The 22,906-nt window shown below is 38.1% G+C and overlaps 1 protein-coding gene across 2 annotated transcripts in view; it reads left to right on the forward strand.

Moving 5' to 3' along the window:
- The window catches only part of taok3a (TAO kinase 3a), a 104,215-nt gene that overhangs the window by 32,682 nt on the left and 48,627 nt on the right, over positions 1 to 22,906 (forward strand). For both annotated transcript variants that reach the window (XM_052032238.1, XM_052032239.1), the window contains exons 2-7: positions 5,212 to 5,316; positions 6,525 to 6,735; positions 17,692 to 17,763; positions 17,938 to 18,039; positions 19,176 to 19,221; positions 22,540 to 22,636. In XM_052032238.1, the coding sequence (XP_051888198.1) occupies positions 6,604 to 6,735; positions 17,692 to 17,763; positions 17,938 to 18,039; positions 19,176 to 19,221; positions 22,540 to 22,636 (449 nt within the window). In that variant the 5' untranslated portion in view covers positions 5,212 to 5,316; positions 6,525 to 6,603. The remainder of the gene's footprint in view (positions 1 to 5,211; positions 5,317 to 6,524; positions 6,736 to 17,691; positions 17,764 to 17,937; positions 18,040 to 19,175; positions 19,222 to 22,539; positions 22,637 to 22,906) is intronic.

Below are 22,906 nucleotides of genomic sequence, written 5' to 3' on the forward strand. Positions count from 1 at the left end.
GTGTATCTGTTGTTAAATTTTGTTCTTTTTTTATTTCAAAATGAGTAGAATCAGAAATGAGATTAATTGAGCATATTTGTTTCTTGGCAAATTTATATTTCATTTTAAGTAAGGCTTCCTATGTTTTGAGTTTATTATCAAATAAAGATAATGCGTAAATTCTGAACTCAAGTTTCTAAAAATACAAGATCTTTTTGATCCAAGGAACTTCTTGCAAGTCAATATGGTTCTGGTTTATTCAGGTTTTAATTTGGTTCAGAAAACTTCTGGAAATTCAACTGAAAACCTCTACCCTGAATTGATTATTGCTTTGAAATTATTGGTCAGGAAAAACGTGCACTTTTCAAGTGTCTTTCCAGCTTCCTATTTGCATAATTGATAACCAATTAATGTCAAAGGCAGGTTAAAAAGTCCTTGTGTCATATCAAGATGTCAAAAACTCTGTTCTCTTCAAAGGAATGTTTATTACAAGAAGCGTGTTAGATTTTTGTGTAGTAATAAATATAATTGCAGTACAAAAGTCCCCTGAGCATGTTATGTCTGAACAATCCTTTTTTTTTAAAGCTATCCAGTCAGTCCTACATCTTGGCTTTTTCGCCAGAGTTCTGCAAGTACTTTTCACAAACAATTATCCAATTCTCCTGGAAATCACTGAATCTGCTTCTGCAAGTTTGAATCATTGCAGTTCTAATTGTAACTTGTACATTTTCTCTGATTCTTGTTGCTCTTAAACCTGCCTCCTCTGATTATAGATTGTTCTGCCAGTAGAAACAATTTCTGCTTATTTACTTTATTAGAATACCTAATTATTCTGCATACTATTAAATTATGCCTAACTTTTGCTCAACCATCTCCATTGTTTAAAATCTTTCCACATAACTGAAATTCCTCATCTCTGGTTTCATTCTGGTAAATCTGCTCAATGCCATCCATCTTTCCAGAAGTGTCGTGCCCAGCACTGGATGCATTACATCAGCGTGCATCTGAACAGTGACATCTAAAGGTTCTGCATAACTTCCTTATGTATTCATTGAATATTTTTCCTGTTTCTCTGTCCTGTTTAACAGGGTTTTGTGAGCCACCAGCCCTTTGACCAGTATTGACTACCTATTGACCAGTATTACAATTGTACCATTAAAGTTTAAATTGGGGAAAACCTACTGCTGAGATGTGCATGGATTTGCAGGCTGATAACATGCCATTATCAGTCTCTGCAGGGTTCCCAGTTCTCAAGCTAGGAAATATGTCCACAGACACTGAGAGAAGTGTATTGTTCCTATTAAAATGAATGGGAAAAATCTACTGCCAGGACAAAGATAAGTAGGGCTTTTTGTTTTATTTTAGTTTAAATGTTTTGAGTTACTTAATTTTGTATTTTTTTTTACAAGAGCAGAAGGATTATGGTATAACTTTATAAAATATTGGTTAGGCCAGAGCTGGGTTACTGTACAGTTCTGGTTAATAGAGTGATTGCCCTGAAGAGGGTGCAGAGGAAGTTCACCAAGATGTTGCCTGGGATGGAGTGTTTCAGTTATGAGGAGAGACTGGGTTTGTTTTCCTTGGAGCAGAGGAGGCTAAGGGAACTTGATTGAGGGACATGGATAGTAAGAAACTTTTCCTCATAGCAGAGGGGTCTAAAACTGGAAGACATTGGATTAAAGTAAGGGGCAAGAGGTTTAGAAGGGGATCTGAGGAAGAACTTTTTCACCCAGAAGGTGGTTGGAATCTAGAGACCACTACCTGAGTGAGCAGTGAAGGCAGGTACTCCCAACATTTCTAGACCCTAGAAGTTTCTAGAACCGCACTTGAATCGTCAAGGCATAGAAATCTATGAACCAAGTGCTGATTAGTATAGATGGGTACTTGATAGTCAGCATGGATATGGTGGGTCAAAGGTCTATTTCTTTGCTGTCTGACTCGATGACTCAATGGCATGACTTCTGGCTTTTTCCTTGATTCAGTTGTGGTGGTACTTTTTTGCAGAGCAGGTTATGAATCCAAACCCTACTGCCAAAACCTGAGCATGTAATCTAAATTCACAGTATGCAGTAAAAGCTGTCAAAGCAGAGAGATCATCTTTTGAATGAAATTTTAGCCTGAAACTTTCAGCTGGATGTAAAAGATTCTGTGGTGCATTTCAAAGATGAACAGAGTTCTTCAGGTGTTGCAGCCAGAATTTAATTTTTAGCAGACATCCTCAAAACTGCTTGCCTGGGCATTTATCTTGACTTTTGATGGGAACTTGCTATGTGCCCAACTTTAGAAAGGTGCTCACATTTCAGAAGTGCTTCATTGTTTGATATGTCCCAATATTGTGAAGGGCATTGTACAAATGCATATTATTTTTAAAAATTTCTGCTTAGCCCCAGACTTTTTTCCCTCTCTTGTCTTTACCATAAAAGGTGGTGTAATACTTCAAGTAAACTACAGTTGGCAAATTTTGAGATTTCTTTTAGTGTTGCATCTACTAGAAACTGATTATCACCCAGATCAACTTTAATGGTAGGAGACTCACCCACTTGGCTGCCTTGGAGACGGGGACAAAATATAAGTAAATGTATGGTTGTTTCTACTGGTTACTTTTTGGTTTACTTTGGAAAATAATTAAGGGGTAATGTAGGGAGACACTTCTCAAATATTTCCACCATGACTGGTTCTGTCAACTTTTATGCTTGCTTGCTTAAAAATGGTGATGTTATGACAGGCTTTTATCCAATCAAGTGGCGAGTATTACTGTATAAATCTGGCAAATCCTCAGATTGCATTGCAATTATGCAGGGGTTTGTCACTTTCTGAGTTTGGTATGCTTGTACCAAAAGCCAAGCTATTTTGCTGGCTGTGGGATATGGTGTTTCTGCAGGAGATGCACTCAGTTTCAACCAAGAACAATGTGACTGCTGAATTTAACTTGGTAGAATTTCAGCCTTCTAGTTATGATTGCAAATGGCTTCATCACTTCCATCTTATTGAGTAATAAGGGATGAACCATAAATGTTGGCTTTGCCAGTAACTCCAGATCCCAGAAAAATGAACATGTGGAAATAAAAAAAAATATATAGGGATGTACCTGGCCTATGGGACGAGTCCTTTCAGCCCAGATGGTCTGTTTCCAGCCATCCTAGCCACTTGCCCTGCTGGCTGCTCCAGCTGTAGGCTTGTCAACAGTTCCTGGAAATCCCCAGGGCACTCCCAATTCCTTAAAAGGAGTGGGTCAAGGTGTTATCAACGAGAAATGTGTGGGAACTGGGAGGAACACCGGAAGCTGTGGCTGAATACTGGAGATAGGACTTGGTTGCACTCATTATCTGACCAGGGCCAACTCGATGCTGTGCCCAGGTATGAGATGGCTTGACACCATGCTGGGATAAGCCTGATCCTCTGGCCCCAAGTCTACATCAACTATTGAACTGGCAAATGCACTGATGCGTCATTTTACAAACTCTTGGGTGCAGTACCGGTGGAGGCATGGGTCTTTGCTGGCACTGACTGTAATTTCACTCCTGATGCAGAGTTTCGACCCCAAAATGTCAAAAATTCCCATCCTTGCACAGATGCCACTTGATCCACTGAGTTCCTCCAGCAGATTGTTTGCTGCAATTTCAGGAAGCTCTTTTAGCAAGCTACATGGGCATAGTGGTTTGGAAGATTCTTTCAGTTACCGTCTCTGCCATTGTCTTCTTCCCAGATTTTATTCTAGTTAGTGATCTGGCAGGGAACGTAGAAAATGTTAAGCATAGGCAATTTGGCCATGAAGGCCTGCGCCACCATTCAACATGATCCTAGCTAATCATATAATTCAATATCCTTTACTCCCCTTCTCCCCATATTCCTTGATCCCTCTGGCATTGAGAAATCTGTCTACCTCTTTGAATATAGTTAATAAGTTGACCTCCATTGCCTTTTGTGGTAGAGAATTCCATAGGTTTACTTCTTGGATGAACAAGTTCCTCTGTTCTAAATGAGGAACCATTCTATCATCTTGAACCTTGAGTTAAGCTGCCACTCTCCTGCCTACTGCTTTCCACCTTGACTTTAGCCACCCTCTTTTCTAAACTTGGGGGAAAATGCTTGAGGAAATATGATTCACTTTGCTGTCACAGGACTGGGAGTGGATGCGGCCAACTCATTCAACATAGTGCAGAGTTTCTATATCTTTTGTTTCTCATGCCTTCATGTACTTTGAATACTGGGTGGATAGTATCAACAAAAGTTGTATTGTTTAGATGTTACCAACCAGCAAGCTTCTGAGGCTCGAGCTGAATTTTTAAATGAATGTCCAAAATCAATAGGAGGAAAAGTTCATACTACTCACATGTGGGAAAATTGGTTTTGTTTCATTCCCAATTCTGTTCAAATATTTTTATTTGATATAAAAGAAAAAGGTATACAGAGACTTTCTGCATCTTAAGCATCTATACCACTAAAATTGCCATGCATGTCTATCATTGTTGCCTGTTTTAATTAACAACAAAATTCTTTAGTTGTTAAGGATGTGAAAGGACATTAAAAGCTCTTGCAGGTTTCTAAATTAATGTATAATTAAGTGTGCAGTGTTAGAAGCAGAAAGTGTTTTGCAGATGCTGCAAATCTGAAATGAGAGTCAACATGAGATTCTGCAGGTGCTGGAATCTGGAGCAATGCACCCAGCATTTTGTGTGTATTATAATGAGAGTCAACCTTTTGAAGTGCTAAATGGAATTAACATCTCATAACTTTTATTTGGTCAGAGATTGAAGTCATCATTTAATTAGCACTTCTTATGTTTTCCTCATTGTACTTGAATCGAGTGGCTTGATACGCCATTTAAGTTAAAAGTTGGGGCGGTTCCAGAATTGTTTGGCTGTACATTATTAAACCAGATGTTTTTTTTCTAGACCTTCATGGGCACCTTTTATAGGTATTAGATTTTTGATATATTCCAGTTTGGACTATCAGTCAGGCTTCTGGATTGCTTGAAATATTAAATGAAAAAAGTCTTTCCTGCATTCACTCAGAGACTCTCTTGTTTGTTCTTCCTCTTATCATAAAGTTTATTTATCTCTTAATTCTTCCAGCTTTGATAAAAGGTCAGTGTCTGGAAACATTAAATTCCACTTTTCACAGTTGCTGCCTAATCCCTTTCCAACATTTTCTATTTACATTTCACTCTTATTAAAGTTGGGATACAAGCTAGAATTGTTTTTTTTTAAAAGAACGTTTTCTCTTCCATAGGTGTGCTGAGTGAACTGAAAGAACGGTACAGAAAACCAATTCAGGAATCAGTATGTTTCGGAGAACATGAGCTTTAACAAGATGTTTAATGAATCATTTTGAAAGGCAAGTTCAGCTGACCTTAAAGATAATTTATCAGCTTCTCCCATCTTCTCAGGTGAAGTGACAACTTTGTGATGGCAATTTTCCTCTTCCCCACTGGACAATTTGTCAATGATTTTTTTGCGTTTATGACATCTTATTATTGATCACTCAAAGAGATGGACTTTCTTTTGCATCATCAAAACATTTCATCCTAAAATGAAATTGCATCATTTTTCCATCACAAGGAGAGCTTCTGACTCCTCATCATAATTGAAATTCTCCATCATGTATTGTGTCCCTCCAACATATTCTTTCTGATATATTTCTAAGTGTGGTGTCCAGAATTGTTCAACTGAGGCATAAGTAATGATCTATAAAGTCTTAGAATGATTTTTTGCTTTTATATGCTATGCATTTAGTTGGATGCCCAAATATGCTTTTGTTAAACTACCTTTAAACTTGTTTTGCCACAATTATGAATTTGTGTATATGATACAACTACACATACCAAAATTTTACATTAGTTTTGTAGTATGTTTTCTCATTTCGGTTTATTTCTTCAGTTTTGCTGTAATGAAAGTGAGCCCGACATCTTCCTAAGTTTGACCTTATTGTCTGCTAGAGTGCTACAAGTTTTACTCGTAGTTCCATCTCAGTTTGGATCTGGGAAAATAATAGCTCACTGCAAGTTTAAAGATACATTTAACATCGTTTAGATGGCTGGTGAAAATTTTAATAATAGAGTTGATTTCTTAGTTGGTGGCATTATCTTCCAAGTGCTCTGTTGATGAGTGTCCTCTTTTATTTATTGAAATGATCAGTGTAAAGGCACTAACGCTGACCTTTTACATCTTGAAAGTACTGTAAGATAAAGATGGACTTGTACCATTTGGTAACCTTCATGAATCTCTGAAGGGATGGTCAGGGAAGTGGAAGCTGGGACCAAAGTTACTGCTGATGACTGGTGAATAATAACAGATGAGAATTTAGATGATAAATACAGTACCAAACAGTAGTCTGTGGATACCACCACTCTCTTCAAACACTGAAGTTTTTAATGGCTATTATCTCTGAAGTTCATGAACTTATCTTCTCTTACTTAAATGGAATATTTTTCAATTCTCAAGAATTATTACTAACTGCAATGCCAAAAAGAAAATAAAAGAGTGAAGTAAATTGCTATAGCATTTTGTTTCCTCTCCACTTAATGTTCAGGTCATCTTTTACAGTTGTTAAAGGAGCATGTGTCCATGAAGGGAGAAATTTGTGAAACCAGCATCATTCTCTTCCACTTTTTGATGGGCAAAGATGCCGTCTTCAACTCGTAAAGGGGCAGCAAGAGATCCAGAAGTTTCTGAGCTATTCTTTAAAGATGATCCAGAAGAATTGTTCGTGGACTTGCATGAAATTGGACATGGGAGTTTTGGCGCTGTGTATTTTGTAAGTAAGAACTTATTTAAAACCATTTATGGATTAGTTGGTCATACAATTTGAAATGCCAAGTTAAATATTAAACCTTACAATAAGTTTCTTAATAGAACTGTTAATGTAAACAAGACTAGTGTTATTAGTCTCATTACTGAAAAACACAGCACTATAATAACTTTCTTTGTGACTTTTGAGTATTAATAATTCAGAAAACGTAATGGATTTAGGTTGCCCTATAAAGTAATTGCCTGGTACATAAAAGAATGTTGTATGGGTCTGGGTAGGAGTGGGGGATGTAGCGAGTTGGGTGCGAAGATGCAATAGTATTGAGAAGGATTCTTGAATCACAGAAGGGCAGTGTTTTATTGAAAACATTGGTTTTCAATAAAAAACTGGGCTAGACTTGCTAAACCCAACACACAGCCCAGAGTCACGACCTGTGGCAATTGCATGGTTCAGATGCAGACGGTCAAGCTTGCCGACTCTCCATTCCCTCGAGTTGAGCAATGATGTCTCGGTGATGACTGTGCTTCAGATGGTATATTGTACAGTCCATGGTCTCGTAATGTTCCTGTTCAGTTTATCAGAAGGCAACGCTGCAGACAGAGCTTAATCTCTTATCAAAGCCAGTGAGGGTTTTTAACTGTCTTTAAATCTCTGATGTTCAGAATATTAAAAAAAATTAAAATTAATAAAGTCCTTAAAGGTTTCTGTCCTCAACGTTTTGATTAAAAACTTAAATAATCAAATTCCAGAAGTCTGGAATTAAGATTGAAACTGAGAGCTCCAATCCTATGCATTATCTACCTGATGTAGGGTCGAAGAGGCAATTTCCCCAAGATTATGCTTGAGAATCCCACTCATACATCATCACTAGCCTCTGTGGAGTGAAGTGACAGTTGTGTCCCATCAGTCATTCAATGATTCTTGGATTCCAAACTCACCGATGTGGTTTTGGAACTTTAGGTTCTAAATCAGCAAGCTTTTGTCCTGATGTGTGGCCTAAATATACCTTAAGAGAAGGTGCAGAGGAGATTTAAAAGAGTAATTTCGGGAATGAAGGATCAATTACGTGGGAAAATGAGAGAGGTGGGAATTTGATTTTCTGAGAGCAGTGGAGATTAAAGTGTTGTTGACACCTTAGAGGACTTCTGATGGTCTTTGTTGGCGGGTTAAATGGCTATCAGAGGAGAGAGATTTAAGATAATTGGCAAACGTACCGGTGAGGAAGATGAGATTTTTTTTTAAAAGAGAAGTGATTGGTTTTTTTTTGGACTTTTTCTTCAATTATTCTCTACGGCTTTCGCCGCTGGTCTTTGTGTTTGTTTCTTGCTGGCCTGCTGGTATCTTGGTCAGCTCCTCCCTTCTGTATATTATTGTTTGGCCAAAATAATTTTGTTTTATGGATTTTTTTCGTAGATGGGATCCACATGCTGTAATAAAAACTTATATTCTTTAAAATTATGTATTTAAAAAAATTATGTAAGGTAGCATGCTGTAGTTCATTGGATACAGCAAAACAAATTTCACACACTGAATATGCCAGTTCCTGTTCTCCTGACTGAGATGGAAACAATCCCAGTGAGATTATTTTACCTGTATATAAAATTTCTAAGAGAATTATTCAAATATGAGCTGTTCAAGGGTCAACAAAATGCAAATTTTATGTTAAAGTGCTTTCGTTTGGCTAACAATTGTGTTGAGACATTGTGACATTGGTTTTATGCTGTAAATTTCTTCTAGCACCATATTTGAAATTATTCCTTATATAGGATTCTCTATTTCTACATTGCAAGTTTCACTGCTTCAACAACCAGATCATGACATTTATAAATCAATGTGAAACATGGTGTTAACAACATTTTTTTGCTTTGAATATTTTTTTAAACTTCCAAATCATTCATTCATGATAACTAATCACTTTTTGGCATTTTTATTTCATTCACTAAAAATAAACTGCTGATTTACTCCTTATCAGTGTTTATCAGTGTTGGCTACTTTTTGTGCCTTGCTTAAAAGGCCATTCTGCCTGTGCCCACCAAGATGGCGTGTCGTCAACCATAGACGGGATTTTGAGTCCTGATTCTGTCCTTGTTGAATCTTGCCTTTATGATCATTTATGTCAAACTGTGGGTTTATCCAATTCAAGTTGAACATGTTAAAACTTTTTTGTAGATTTATTCATACGCAAGATGAATAAGTAAGGGTTTCCCTGGCAAACCCAACACTTGCAGCTGCCCTACATGATGGTGGGAGCTGCCACCTTAAACTGATGCTCTCTCTGTGGTAAAGGTACATCACTAGTATTGCGAGGTAGGAACTAGTTTTTTTTTAAATCAAGAGAAGATGAAGTTGTATATTTCCAAATCAGAATGGCTATATGGTATCTTTTAGTTGTTGGTGTTCCCATCCACCTACTACCCTTTTTTGCATTTTTGCAATTGCAGTTTTGGAAGATGCTTTGAAAGAAATTTTGATGAGTTTTGTAAATGGTACCTACGGCACTGGCAGAAGTGGAGTCCAAATTTAAGGTGATAAATGGAGTTTCAATGAAGCTGCCTGCTTTGTTCTGGATATAGTATAGTGTTGTTGGAGCTGGTTATTTCAGCAAGGAAAGAATAGTCGGTTGTACTCCTAACTGGATTCTTGTAAATGACGGAAAGATTATTAGGATTCAGGAGATGAGTTATTTGCCACACATTCCAGCAGAAACTAGCTCATTTAGCCATAATATTTATGGAAGTATTTCAGTTAAATTTTTATTCACTGGTGATCTCTTCATCCCATTGCTGTTCTGAACTCTGCCTTCAGCCTTTTACATTGCTCCAAAAATGCCCAATGTGAGCTCCAGGGGCAGGACCTCATCTTGCGCCTGGGCATGTGTGGTACTCCACACTCAATATTGAATTTAATAGTTTTCTTTGATGACCCTTTTTTCCTCCCTTTCGCCACTGTTGTGATAAATTGTCAGGAAGGGACAGAACCTACAAAAAAAAGTTCAAGTTTATTGTCACGGGCTTGCATGCCCAGAGTATAAATGCTATGAAAATTGGCTTTTTGCAGCAGCACAGTACATTATAGGCACTAAAAAGTAGGGTCTGGGTAAGAAAAAATGATTATCAGTCAAATTAGGCCATAGTATAAAAAAAATGCTAAGATGTCTAAAAATGTTGAAAAGGCAAATATAAAGGTACTGCGAACGTGCAAAGCATTTGTAATAAAAATACAGAAATTAATAGCACAAATAGATGGAAATGATATAATTGTCATTTATGAGGTCCAAGGTTGGGGACCAAGGATATTCGATGTTTAGGAAGTGTGGTTAAAAGGGAAGTATATGCAAAAAGGTAAAGAAGATAAGGAGTGGCTTTGTCAGTAAAGGATGAAATTGGGACAACGTGAACGAAGATATTAGCTTAGAAAATCAAGATGTGGAATCAGTCTGGGTTGAACCACCAAGCACAACATTTTGGGAGTTGTCCATAGACCTCTGAATAATGATGGTAACATAGGAGATGGCATTAAAGGAATTTAGAGATGTAAATAGCAAGAGTGCTACAATAGTTGTGGGTGACTGACATGCATATGGACTAGCCAAGCCAAATTGGGAATAATGCTGTGGAAAATAAATTCTTGAGGTGTGGATGTTCTATTAGACCCATATACTGAGGAGCGGACTCAGGAACAGACTAAAATAAAGTATTTATTATGTTATTGGGATTGATCATCAAAAAGTTGGTGAGAGATTTTGAGAAGTATCTTAAAAGAGGAAAGCAAGGGAAAGAAAGATATTAACAGTAGCTGATGCTCAAAACACTTTGCATTTAATGATGTACTTTCACATGGTCATTATCACCTTTATCAACTCCCTAAGACCTTGGAAAATAGTAAGACATTTAAATAACAAGGTCATGAATGAAGGAATTTACAATGCCAGTCTCCATCCCTAACTGGCTTTCTTCAAAAGAAACTACCTGCTTCGGAACTTTCTATATTATATGTTGTGAGACACGATGTAATTCTTGCGGGGATGACAACATTAAAGCAAGAATTGTTGTTCTTGGATCAATATTACAGAGACATGCTTATTAAGTCACTGCTGTAGAGAATTCAGAAGAAGAAGGTTTACCCAACGTGGTGTGACTGTTGAACTGGTTAATACAGGGAGTGGATGAAGCTCATAGATGAATTTAAGAGAGGCCAAGAAATGGGAGCAGACCATCTGACCTTTTTGAGCCTACTTCACCAAGATCATGGCTGATCTTCCACCTCAGCACCATTTTGAAGCACTATCCCCATAACAAAAACACAATGCTGGAAACACTCAACAGGTCAGGCCTCATCTGTAGGAAGAAAAACAGGGTTAACATTTTAGATTGGAGACCCTTCGTCAGAACTGGGAAGGAGACAAAAGAAGCTCGTAAAGCTTTGGGGAGGGGTGGCTGCTTCTGATAGGATAAAACCAGGGTGCCTGTGGGATAAGCTGTAAACAAGATTTTCTGGTCAATGAGTAAATGGAAGCAGTTGGAGAGTGAGAACATAAAATAATAAAAGAATGCAAAATGCAAAGCAAGAGGATATGCCCAGCAGGTCAGGCTGGGCATGTCCTCCACTCCCAGAGGGGATAAAGGGGCAAAAAAACAAACTGAGGTATCACCATAGATGGCTGACTGATACAGACAGAAATAAAAGTTACTTGAAATTGTATAATTCAGTACTTTCAGAAGGCTGCAACATGCACAGGTGGAAGATGATGTACTGTTCCTCAAGCTTGCTTTGGGCGTAATTGTAACAGTGCACGAGGCCACAGAGTGAGAGTAGGATGGAGAATTAAAATGATAGGCAACAGGAAGCTGAGGGTTGTTCTTGTGTTCTGAATGCAGGAGCACTGCAAAGTGATCATCCAATCTGCGATTGGTTTTCCCAGTGTAGCGGAGACCACATTGTGTACACCACATGCAATACTCTAGAGGAAATGCAGGTGAATCGCTGCTTCAGCTAGAGAAAGACTGTTTGGGTCTCATGGTGGTGGGAAGGGAAGAGGTGAAAGGACAATTAGTTGTGCCTGCAGTTGCAAAAGAAATGCCGTAAGAAGCGGCATAGTTGGTGGGAACAGAAGAGTAGACCAGGGAATGGTCCCCGCGAAATGGTGAAAGGGGAAGAGAAGGGAAGATGTGTCTGGTGTTGGAATTTCTTTGAAGGTGGTGGAAATTGCAGAGAATAATCTGTTGAAAGTGAAGGCTGGCGGGATAGAAATTGAGGACCAGGGGAACTCTATCCTTGTCCCGTCCCAGAAGACGGGGTGAGAGCAGAGGTGTGGGAAATGATGAGATGCGGTCAAGAGCGCTGTTAACAATTGAATCCGAATCCGGTTTATTATCACTGACGTATGTCGTGAAATTTGCTGTTTTGTGGCAGCAGTACAGTACAAGACATTAAAATTACTATAAGTTACAGAATAAATAGTGCAAAAGAGGAATAATGAGGTAGTGTTCATGGACCGTTCAGAAATCTGATGGTGGAGGGGAAGAAGCTGTACATTGGGTATGTGTCTTCAGGCTCCTGTACCTCTTCCCCAATGTAGTAATGCAAAGAGGGCATGTCCTGTATGGTGAGGATCCTTAATGATGGATGCTGCCTTCTTGAAGCACCGCCTCTTGAAGATATCCTCGATGGCAGGGAGGGTTGTGCCCATGATGGAGCTGGATGAGTCTACATCCCTCCACAGCCTCTTTCAATCCTGCGAAGATCCTGTAGAGGGGAAGCCAAAGTTCCGGAAGAAGGAAGAAATTTCAGAGTCGCCTGCATAGAAAATCCCATCATGTGAGCAAATACGATGGAGATGGAGGAACTGGGAGAATGCAACAGAATCCTTGCAGGAAGCAGAGTGAAGAGTAGTTGAGATGGCTGCGAGAATTGTTAGGCTCATAATGGATATTGGCACCTGGCCTATCTGCTGAGATGGAGAGAGAGAGATTCAGAAAAGGAAGGGTCAGAGATTGATCATGTGAAGGAGAGGGCAGGGTGGAAATTGGCAGGAAAAGTAATGAAATTGTTGAGTTCTGCACAAGTACTAGAGGCAGCATCAATGCAGTCATTGATGTACCAGAAAAAGAATTGGGGATGAGGGACCAGGTAGGACTGGAATAAAGACTATTCCACACATCCAGCAAAAAGCTGTGTCCATAGCTACAGCTTTGATCTGGAGAAATTGAGTGGAGTTGAATGAGAAGCTGTTCGATGTGAGGACAAGTTCATCAAGGTGAATGAGTGTGTTGGTGGAGGTGAACTGGTTGGACCTCTGCAGCAGTAAGAAGCACAGGACCTTCAGACCATCTTGATGTGGGATGGAGATGTAAAGGAGTTGTACATCCATGGTAAAGATGAGCCTGTTGGCACCAGGGAACTGGAAGTAGTCAAAATGGTGGAGACATCATACTCATCATGGATATGTGGGAAGGAATTGGAGTAGAGGTGAAAGGATAGAGTCAAGGTAGGAAGAAATGAGTTTGGTGCGGCAAGATCAAGCTGAAACAATCAGTTGTGGCCTGTTACTGCCAGTTGCAGCCTGACCTGCTGAGTATTTCTAGCATTTTCTGTTTTTATTTCAGAGTTCCAGTGTCCAGTTATTTTTTAAATTTTCACTTTTAGAGAACGAACTATCCTAGTCTAGATACAGTGCAATGAGAAGGGGTTGTTTAATACAGCTTGTTATGCAAATTTATCTCAAAATTTTTCTTGAAGTTTGAAAATGAATTGGTTCAATTTGAAACTAGGGTCCAAAATTTAAAGAAAGAAAGCTACAAAGATATGAGGAAGGTGTTGGCTATGATAGATTGGGGAGCTTCATTGAAATGCATGACAGTGGATCACCAATGGCAAATATTTAAGGAATGAACACAGGAATTGCAATGGTTAGATGTTCCCCTCTGACACAGAAATAAAAATAAATTTGATCCAACTATGGCTAACAAAAGAAGCTAAGGATGGTATTATATCTAAAGGGAAATCATACAAATTTGCCTGATAAAGTAGAAGGTCTAAGGATTGACACCAGTCTAGAATTAGCAAAAAGATGGATTTAGAAAAGGAAAATAGAGTATGAGAGTAAAAGCTTCCACATGCATGTAAAGTATAATAAAGAAAATAGGGAAGACAGATACAGTTCCCTTGCAGTCAGAAACAGGAGAATTTATAAGGGGAACAAAAAGGGCAAAGCAGTTAACCAATTACTTTGGTTTATCTTCATGGAAGAGGATGCAAATGACTTCCCAGTAATACTAGGGAACCAATAGTTTAATGAGAGGGTGGAATTATAAGAAATAATGCTGCTTTTAAAATAGTGCTGAAACAATTAATGGGACTGAGAGCTGACAAATACCTGGGGCCTGTTAATCTGCAAAAGGCAGCCATAGAGATAATGGATGCATTGTTTGTTATCTTCAAAGTCTGTAGGGTGGCAAATCTAACCCCACTATTTTAAAAAAAACTGAGAAGGAAGAGAAAGACAACTACAAACTGGTTAGCTTAGCCCAACACTGGGGAAATTACTAGATTCGACGATAAAGGATATGATAACAGTACACAAGAACTCTCAGCAGGATTAAACAAAGTCTTATCTGAATTTATGAAAAAGATGTAATGTTTGACAAGCCCATGGGAGTTTTTTTGATGAGGTAACTGGTAGAATAGATGAGGGAGAACTAGTGGATGTAGTGTATTTGGATTTTCGGAAAGCTTTGAGAGTCCTAGGTAATATTTGTGAATTTGGATGGTGGTTACTATACTGGCATGAATTGAAAAGTGGTTGACAGAAGGAAATGGGGAGTAAAATAAATGGGACTTTCTCAGGGTGACAGGCAGTGGTGAGTGGAGTACCACAGGGATCGGTGCTTGGGGCCCTGCTTTTCACAATATAATAGAACAGTACAGCACAGAAACAGGCCCTTCTATATATCTCTATTGGTTGTTTTTCAATATAATTGTTAACAATCTTTGGTCTTTTCTTTCAGTGTAGCCAAAGTGTAACACAGTATTCATGCAGTTCCAAGCTGGAAACTTCTAAAATAATTTTTCAAAACTTTCATCGCTCCATCATCCCTCATACAGAAGCCATGCTTGCCTTTGGATTAGGCTTGCGCTAATATGGATTTCTTTGTATGTTTTGGAATTGTGTTACCTTCAGAGATCATTTACCATCTTGATTAATTGGCTTGTAGAAATGAATTTGCATGCTAAATTCTACTTGTGTGTACTGGGATTCTTTGCTCACAGATCACTGTGTCTTGAGCATTTATTTTTCTCCATGGTTCTACAAGGTTTTCAGAGATAGGTATTCACCATGCAAGACCCCCTCACACCTCCCACTTCTCTTCCGTCCATTGCTTAATAGTTCTGAAGCATATACAGGTTTGCAGCCATAAACCTGGAACTGTTCATACATTTTCCTCTGGGCTGTGCTGAGTTGGCTGGTCATAGTCATTGTGAGAGTTTCATTGTGCTGTTCAGGAGAAACTTCGAGAGGGAGAAGTGAAATGAGTCAGTACTCCCATGCTAAGTGAGTAAACCCCCAAAAGAGGACAGAATTGGCTTTGGTATTCTTGATTTTTGAAAATTATTCATCTTTATATTTTAAGAATGACTACTTGTGTGAGGAACCAAAGGACTAGTTCCTCAATAGCACAGTTACATAGCTACTACTATGCCTACAAAGTAGCATAGTAGCACAACTGGTAAAGCTGCTACCTTGCAGTTCCAGTGACCTGGCTTCACTTCTGACCTCGGGTACTGTCTGTGTGGAATTTGTATGTTCTCCCTGTGACAATGTGGTTTCCTGTAGGTGCTCTGGTTTCCTCCCACATCCCAGTCTTGTGGTTTTGTTTGGTTAATTAGCCACTGTAGATTGCTGGTAGAGTGTAGGTGAGGTGTAGAATCTGGGGGGAAGGGAATGTGGGGAGAATTTTTAAAAAAAAATAGGAATAATGTAACTGGGTGCATGATGGTTGATATGGACAGTGGGCTCAAGACCTTTTCCAGTGCTGTATGACCCTGACTATAACTGAAGTCACAGTCAAGGAAAATCTCTTTTTAATTACTGATCCTCAAATATCCACTGTCCTTTCCAATGATGGTAGTTTATGCAACCCACTTTTAACATCTATTCAGATATTGCTTTCCCCCACTACTTTTTGCATCGCCCCAAAGTTTCGGGAGCTGTGTACTGAATTCTGTAGAGTTAGGTGGGTTAGGCCACTGCCAAGCTCCACATCACTTGTTCATCATCAGCACAAATGGGAACTCGCATAACTAGACCCTGGCACAGTGTTTATGGGTAACATTTGGTTCTCCTAGATGATAGGAAAACCCTTGGAAACATTTCTCAATTCCATCCTTTTTTTCTATTGAATGTAAGAATGGATCTCACAATGAACCTCACCCAAAATAAGGGCATAAGCAGAGATAAATATTATCAAGAGTTTCTGTGTCTATCTTCTGCCTCTCTTGCTCCCATCCCCATCTATGCCATCCCATTGACCGCAAGACCAAAACTCACCACTATTCCCTCAGATTAATGCTCCATCTCTTCGAGACCCAAACTAATCCAAAGAGCCATTTATTTTTCCAAAGGGTCTCACTCAGTCAGAGGCTTCTGTCCATTCAAGCAGCTGGTGGCTGAAAAATCTCGCCAGAGCCTGAATTGCTCAAAGGGGAGCCTTCCTGTTGATGCATAGGCAGGGAGACTAAGCTCCCAGCTGCATGGTAAGTTGCCACTCTCCACTAGTGACCAACTGCCCAGAAGGTAGACTGCTCATTGATTTCCTTTTGGCCAACTTGTTCCTGAAAAGAAAAGGAAATACCAGCAATTGCAAGTTGGCCAACTCGTTCCTGAAAAGAAAAGGAAATACCAGCAATTGCATCCATAGCTACCTGAAAGATCCAGTCCAAAGTTATTGATTTCCCCATTGGTGATGTCATATCTCTGCTTGATTTCTCCATTGTATTTAATAAAATAAACAATAATAGCCTTTCCTCTCCATTCTCCTCAATAGTTTTTCCACAGAAAGGCATTCAGTTAATTTAGTCATGTTACGAAAGAGACAGCAAATCCTCATTAATAGTTTCTTGTATATGGTTCCCACCTTTTACAGTTTGCAGGAGTACCATGCAATCATGTGGTTGTGCAGATTTGGTCATTTTAGAATAATCATGGATTAGGTGATTCTGGCATTTGTCATTTCCAGATTTGTCAATAGAATGAATTGTTGCTGTTGAAAGCATCATCACTTACACTGCATTAAAGTAAGGCTTTGAGTAACTACCCAGTAACTATCAACTTTTAAGTAATATTTGTTAAAGTTGAGGTGAATGACTATTTTCCCTGTGTTTTGAGATACACATGATATTCTGATTATAGATCAAGTAAAACTGGAATGCTTTGCTGGAATAATATAGTACATTTTCACTTGTGCATCCTTTCACAGTGAAACACATTTCAATTTAAGTATCTAATTTTTGACATAATAGGACTTGTGAAATGAAAAAATGCTGAAAACACTCAGCAGGTCGGGCAGCATCTGTTGATAGAAAACAGTTAACTTTTGTTGGTTGGCACTTATAAAGTCTGGACTTTGGAATGTACAGTAGATTTGGCCTGGTACCAATAGATGTTTCTGAATATGGATTTCATCATTTTCCAAATTGGTTAGTGACTGGAAATGAAAGTTAAGTTCTGCCATTTTTGACAAATAGTTATATAATGAAGCATGCTGATGTAGGTAGGATTATTGAGCATTTTCAATGTGGAGCTGTTTTATAAACCAAATGATGGGTGGCTGAATGAAAATGCTTATTTGCCTTGCATGATTTCGGATTAGAAATGGTAATGGTTTCTATCACCTGCATTTGGATGCAGGAAGATGTTCTCATGTTACTCTTAAAACATGCTGTTTTTATATATTTGATCTTCAGGCCAGAAATGCTCGCACATCCGAGGTGGTGGCAGTCAAGAAAATGTCCTATAGTGGTAAACAAATAACGGAGGTAAGGAAATTCAAGATTTGTTCATTTTAAAACCTTCTTTTTTCCTCCACATATTGCTAAGGAGTTACTAGTGACATTTAATATATTTCTGATATTTTGGACATAAGTCTTCAAAAATGTGCAACTGATCCATGTTACTGTTACAATACAACTGATGTCATCTATTGTTTACAGAAATGGCAGGACATAATCAAAGAAGTGAAATTTCTGCGCCAGCTCAAACATCCAAATACCATAGAATACAAAGGTTGTTACCTAAAGGAGCACACTGCCTGGGTATGTTGCAAATCTATCAAATTTTATATAATTATACTGTAAGGGCTAAATGTAGATGTGTTGCTGTTCAGAGTTACTATTATAAGCTGCGAACAGAAGATGGACATAATATTTTGCTGCGGAATGTATTTTTATGTCTATTTATCTTAAAGAATAAACATTTCTTTTCAGTCAGTGGAAGCTAGAAGTATGAAAATGTTGAAATACAAGTCAGCTCTCTCCATGGCCGCCTCCATTCTTCCATTGTAGCTTGGCAGAAGATGGTGGGGGGGTGGTGGTACTTGCATCTTTTAAATAGGCACATTATACCTTTCAAAACGCAACATTAATTTCAGTAATTGCAGAAAATAGTATTTGTTTTGCCTTGCACAACAGTTGCTAATGGTTCTGCTCTAGCTATTTACAGTTCATCTGAAATCAATTTCTTTATTTAACCACATATTCCACTGACCACACCGCCAAAACCTCAGTTGCATCAGTGTCTTTGTCTGTTAATTAATTCCATGCCTCCTCTTTATCTCCTCTTTGCCTTCTTTTCCCTCCATGTCTGGATGTGTATGTAATGAACATCTCCAAATTCTTCCTTTTAGAATGACAACTCATTGTTCTGAATATTTCTTCCTCCATAGAACCCCTACCTTTCTGAATATTTCAACATTTTTTAATTTTTACTTCTGAATTCCAGCATCTGTAGTATTTTATTGTATGAGAATCTCGTTTTTTTTAAGCACTGTGACCTGGCACCTTCAAAAACTTTTGTATGTAAATCACTGGTTATCTCTGTTCCTAAAGAAAACCCGGGAGAAACTTCTTTATTGTATTAAGAATATTGAATCTTCCACTAGGAGGAATAGATGTCAAAATAGCATAAAATGCACCAAAAAGAATCTCGATAAAAAAATGGGAAAAGGTATAGAGATGTATGCTGTTAGGGTGAGATGAAGGAGGCTCGTGTGTGCATAAACTCTCTGTAGGCTGTTGGGACCAGGAAACCTGTCTTGGATGCATTTTCAATGCAATTCTTTACTTTGAAAAAGAGAAAAAGTAAATTATAAATTTTCTTTTTCATCTAAAAATTAGTTCACGCATTAAGTATTCTGTATGCTCAAGTAATCCTTAATTATGTTTAATTTCAGATGGTTATGGAGTACTGCCTAGGATCAACTTCTGATTTACTAGAAGGTAAGTGCCATTAAGTAAGCATTTGAAAAATGTTATTGTGGTACAAAATCAGATTTTCATGTGCAGTACAGAATGACTTAAATTTTCAATTAAAAAGTAATAGGGTTTTCAAAAGTATTGTCAGTGTGCAGAAAAGAATAATCAGGGTGTAGAGTATTTTTTTTTGAAGTTGCACAAAGATTAGGAGCAGGAGCATGCTCCACCCATCATCAGCATCACAAGAAGATAGGCACAGGAGTGGACCACCTGCCCTGCCATTCAATATGGTTGTGGCCAATTTACCCAGGCAGTTCCCCATAACCTTAAATTCCTCAATCTTTCCAAAACATATCTACCTCATCAATATTTCTAATGACCTCTCTTCAACAACTCTCTGGGGCAGAGAATTTCAGAAATTCATTACCGTCTGGAAAGAAATTTCTACAAACCTCAGTTTGAAATGACAGACCTCATATCTTGTAACTTTGTCCCCTTGTTCAAGAAGATCATGGCTTATCCTCTGCATTAGCTCTACTTTTTAGGCACTATCCCCATTTCCCTTGATCCCCTTAATATCCACAAATCTATTAAGCTCTCTGAATGAGTCCTTGAGGGTAGGGTTTTTTTTTCTGTGACTTGCCCAGTATTTATCCCTTGATCAGGACCTAAATGTGGATTATCTGGTCATTGTCACTGTGGGACTTTGCTGTCTACAATTAATTGGTGTATTTCCTACATTAATAACTACATTTCAAACATAATTGACTATTTAGTGCTTTGGAATGTCTTGAGGATATTAAAGGATTAAAGGCACTATATATAAATCAAGTATTTTTCTAATTAAATTGTCCAAATGGGAAGTTTGAGTAATGTAGTTTAGAAGTTTCTCCAACACCAATGCTACATGGCCAGAAAGAGTAAACTCTCATCCCATTTTGGCATTTTTCCTGGGGGGAGGGGGAGTGCGCAGATGGATAATGGCCAGGATTTAATTTTTTAGTGGGCTATTACACAGCATGTATGTAGTTACCAAAAGTTTCAAACTCTGAATGATAACACAGGTGTATTCTTGCACATATGCAGAAAGTAAAGAGTTTTCCTTTCTGGTTCCAAGAATGATTGAGAATAAGGGAACAAAGAGACAGACGCATTGTGTCTTAAGTGCTGTAATTTTAATATCCCCAATAACTCATTCCTTGAGATTTGAATTTTCGCTGTTGTAAAAGTAAATTTTTGTGCTTGTTATGTAGTAATTAAGGCCTAACAGACAGTAAACATTCAAAGTGCCAATGCAATGAAGCTTGTGAAGGTTCAAAGTGAATTGGACAGAAATTTTCCGATTTTCATGTTTAGCCTTGCATATGAAAGCACTAGAATTGTCCAGTGAGCACTGATAAACTTTATTGTTCCTTCTTTAGCTATCACCATTATTCCTACAGCAAAATCTGAGCATGATGATTTTGTTTAAATGCTGATGAAATATTTTTGTAGAACTGATTTATTTAGTAAGTAAACAAGGGAGTTTGAGAGAGTAATTCAAAGGCATTGGAGGCAAATTAAGAAACCAGGATCATTGAAAAAGATTAATGCATTTCAGGAGCTAGTTCGAAGCATACCTGCCAAATGTTAATGGAAGTTCTATATTAGATGCCTGCCCTTGGAATGTAATAGACTAATTTTTGACGTCCAGTCATGATACACCAATGGTATAAGGTGACCTTGCACCTTATTGCACTGCACTTTCTCTGTAGCTGTGACACTTTACTCTGTACTGTTATTGTTTTTACCTGTACTACATCAATGCACTCTGTACTAACTCAATGTAACTGAACTGTGTAATGAATTGGCCTGTACGATCAGTTTGTGAGACAAGCTTTTCACTGTACCTTGGTACAAGTGACAATAATAAACCAATACCAATACCAAAAAGCTAATGGAGCTGCTACCTCGCAGCCCCAGTGACCCAGGCTCGACCCTGACCTCTGGTGCTGTCTGTGTGGGGTCTACATGTTCTCACTGTGACTGTGTGGGTTCCCTCCAGGGGCTTTGGTGTTCTCCTACATCCCAAAGATGTGTGGGTTGGTAGGTTTAACTGGTCAGTGTAAATTGTCCACAGTGTGTAGGTTGGTAGCAAAATCTGGGAGGAGTTAATGGGAATGTGGGAGAATAAAATAATGTGGAACAAAGAGTCTGTTTCTGCTGAATGACTGACTCTCTGACTTTACCAGGGAAAGAAGGTTGCATGATAAAAAAAAACTGCACAAACTTAGGTTTTTTCCTGGAAAATCTGATTTAGTTATCCAAAACCATAAAGGATTGCCAGGGTAGAACAGGAAGTTTTTTTTAAAATTGAATATTTTGGAACAGGACATACTTAAACTGAATCAGTTATATGAATCCTCAAAAAAAACACTAAAGCTACTGCTATAGCCTTGTTTCTGAAAATGTGGAATATTCAGAACACTATAAATACAGCATTTTTTTGATATGCTTTGAAATGCATGGGCAATAAAACTATTTAAGATTTTGGAGGAAAGATAGGAAATTGGAGTTTAAAACTGCATAGGCTATCAATTTAATGAAATCGTCCCAATGGACTGAATAGCTTACTTCTGTTTCTGTGTAATTTTTGCAATTTACTTCCTGTCCTGTCACATAGCAACTTTCCCTTCCTGTTGGATCAATTTGCAGGAACAAAGTGGGTAGATATATATTGCTGCAAAATGTGTACCTGGGCCACTGTGTGCCAGATTTTTTGGGATTGCACAAGCATTTATTTTATAGACACATATAAATAGTTTTAAACAATTACTTTCAGAATGTGCAAATGCCTCCTCTAATTTGGCTAAGATAAACATGGTAATTGATAGCAATCTGTTCTTATTGCCCATTATATTGGTGCATATATAAATGCATGTTTAAAATTCGAACACAGGCATAGTTACAGTTCCATTACCTGTTTATGCACCTCTTTTACTGGAAGTGTTTGATTCTGGCAGTTATTGCTTGAAGTCTGAAAGTGTTCATTTTTATGGCACTTGCGTTACTGAGCTAAAACTTTACTTAAAGAAAATAGCAAATTTAAATTTTATTTAAATCTTAAATAAAAATAGTTGTGCAGTATTTGTATATTTTTGCTTTGAAGTAATGCTTTAAGTAAAATTAGAGTTGAAAGGAATTTAAAACACTCTAACTGTGATTGCATTATGTTGTATAATTCCTCCTTGAGTTTTGCAACTCAGTTTCTTTACAGAATTTTGTTATGAGCGCTCAGTGTAATACAGAAGCCTGTACACGGAAACAAAATACTAATATTGAAAAAAATTGTTTTCTCTTTAGTTCACAAGAAACCACTTCAGGAAGTGGAGATTGCTGCCATTACCCATGGTGCCTTGCAGGGGCTGGCCTACCTGCATTCTCATAATTTGATACATAGGTAAGAAAATACAGCAAAGAAATACGTGTCTGAAAATTGTGAATCGTCCTGTAAAGGTTGAGTCAGTAAAGGTGTGCGAATTTGCTTTCTATGAGGACAGTGGAAGTGATGATCAATGATCTAGAAAGGAAATTAGATAAGCACTTGAAGGAAATAAAACTGGTGGACAGAGGGGATAGAATGGGGTAATGGAACTAATTGAATCACTGTTTAGAGAACAAGCATGGATTCGATGGACTGAGGGACCTCTTTCTATGCCATTATGAATCT

Source organism: Pristis pectinata, chromosome 17 (assembly GCF_009764475.1).
Source record: "Pristis pectinata isolate sPriPec2 chromosome 17, sPriPec2.1.pri, whole genome shotgun sequence".
Lineage (NCBI taxonomy): Eukaryota > Metazoa > Chordata > Chondrichthyes > Rhinopristiformes > Pristidae > Pristis > Pristis pectinata.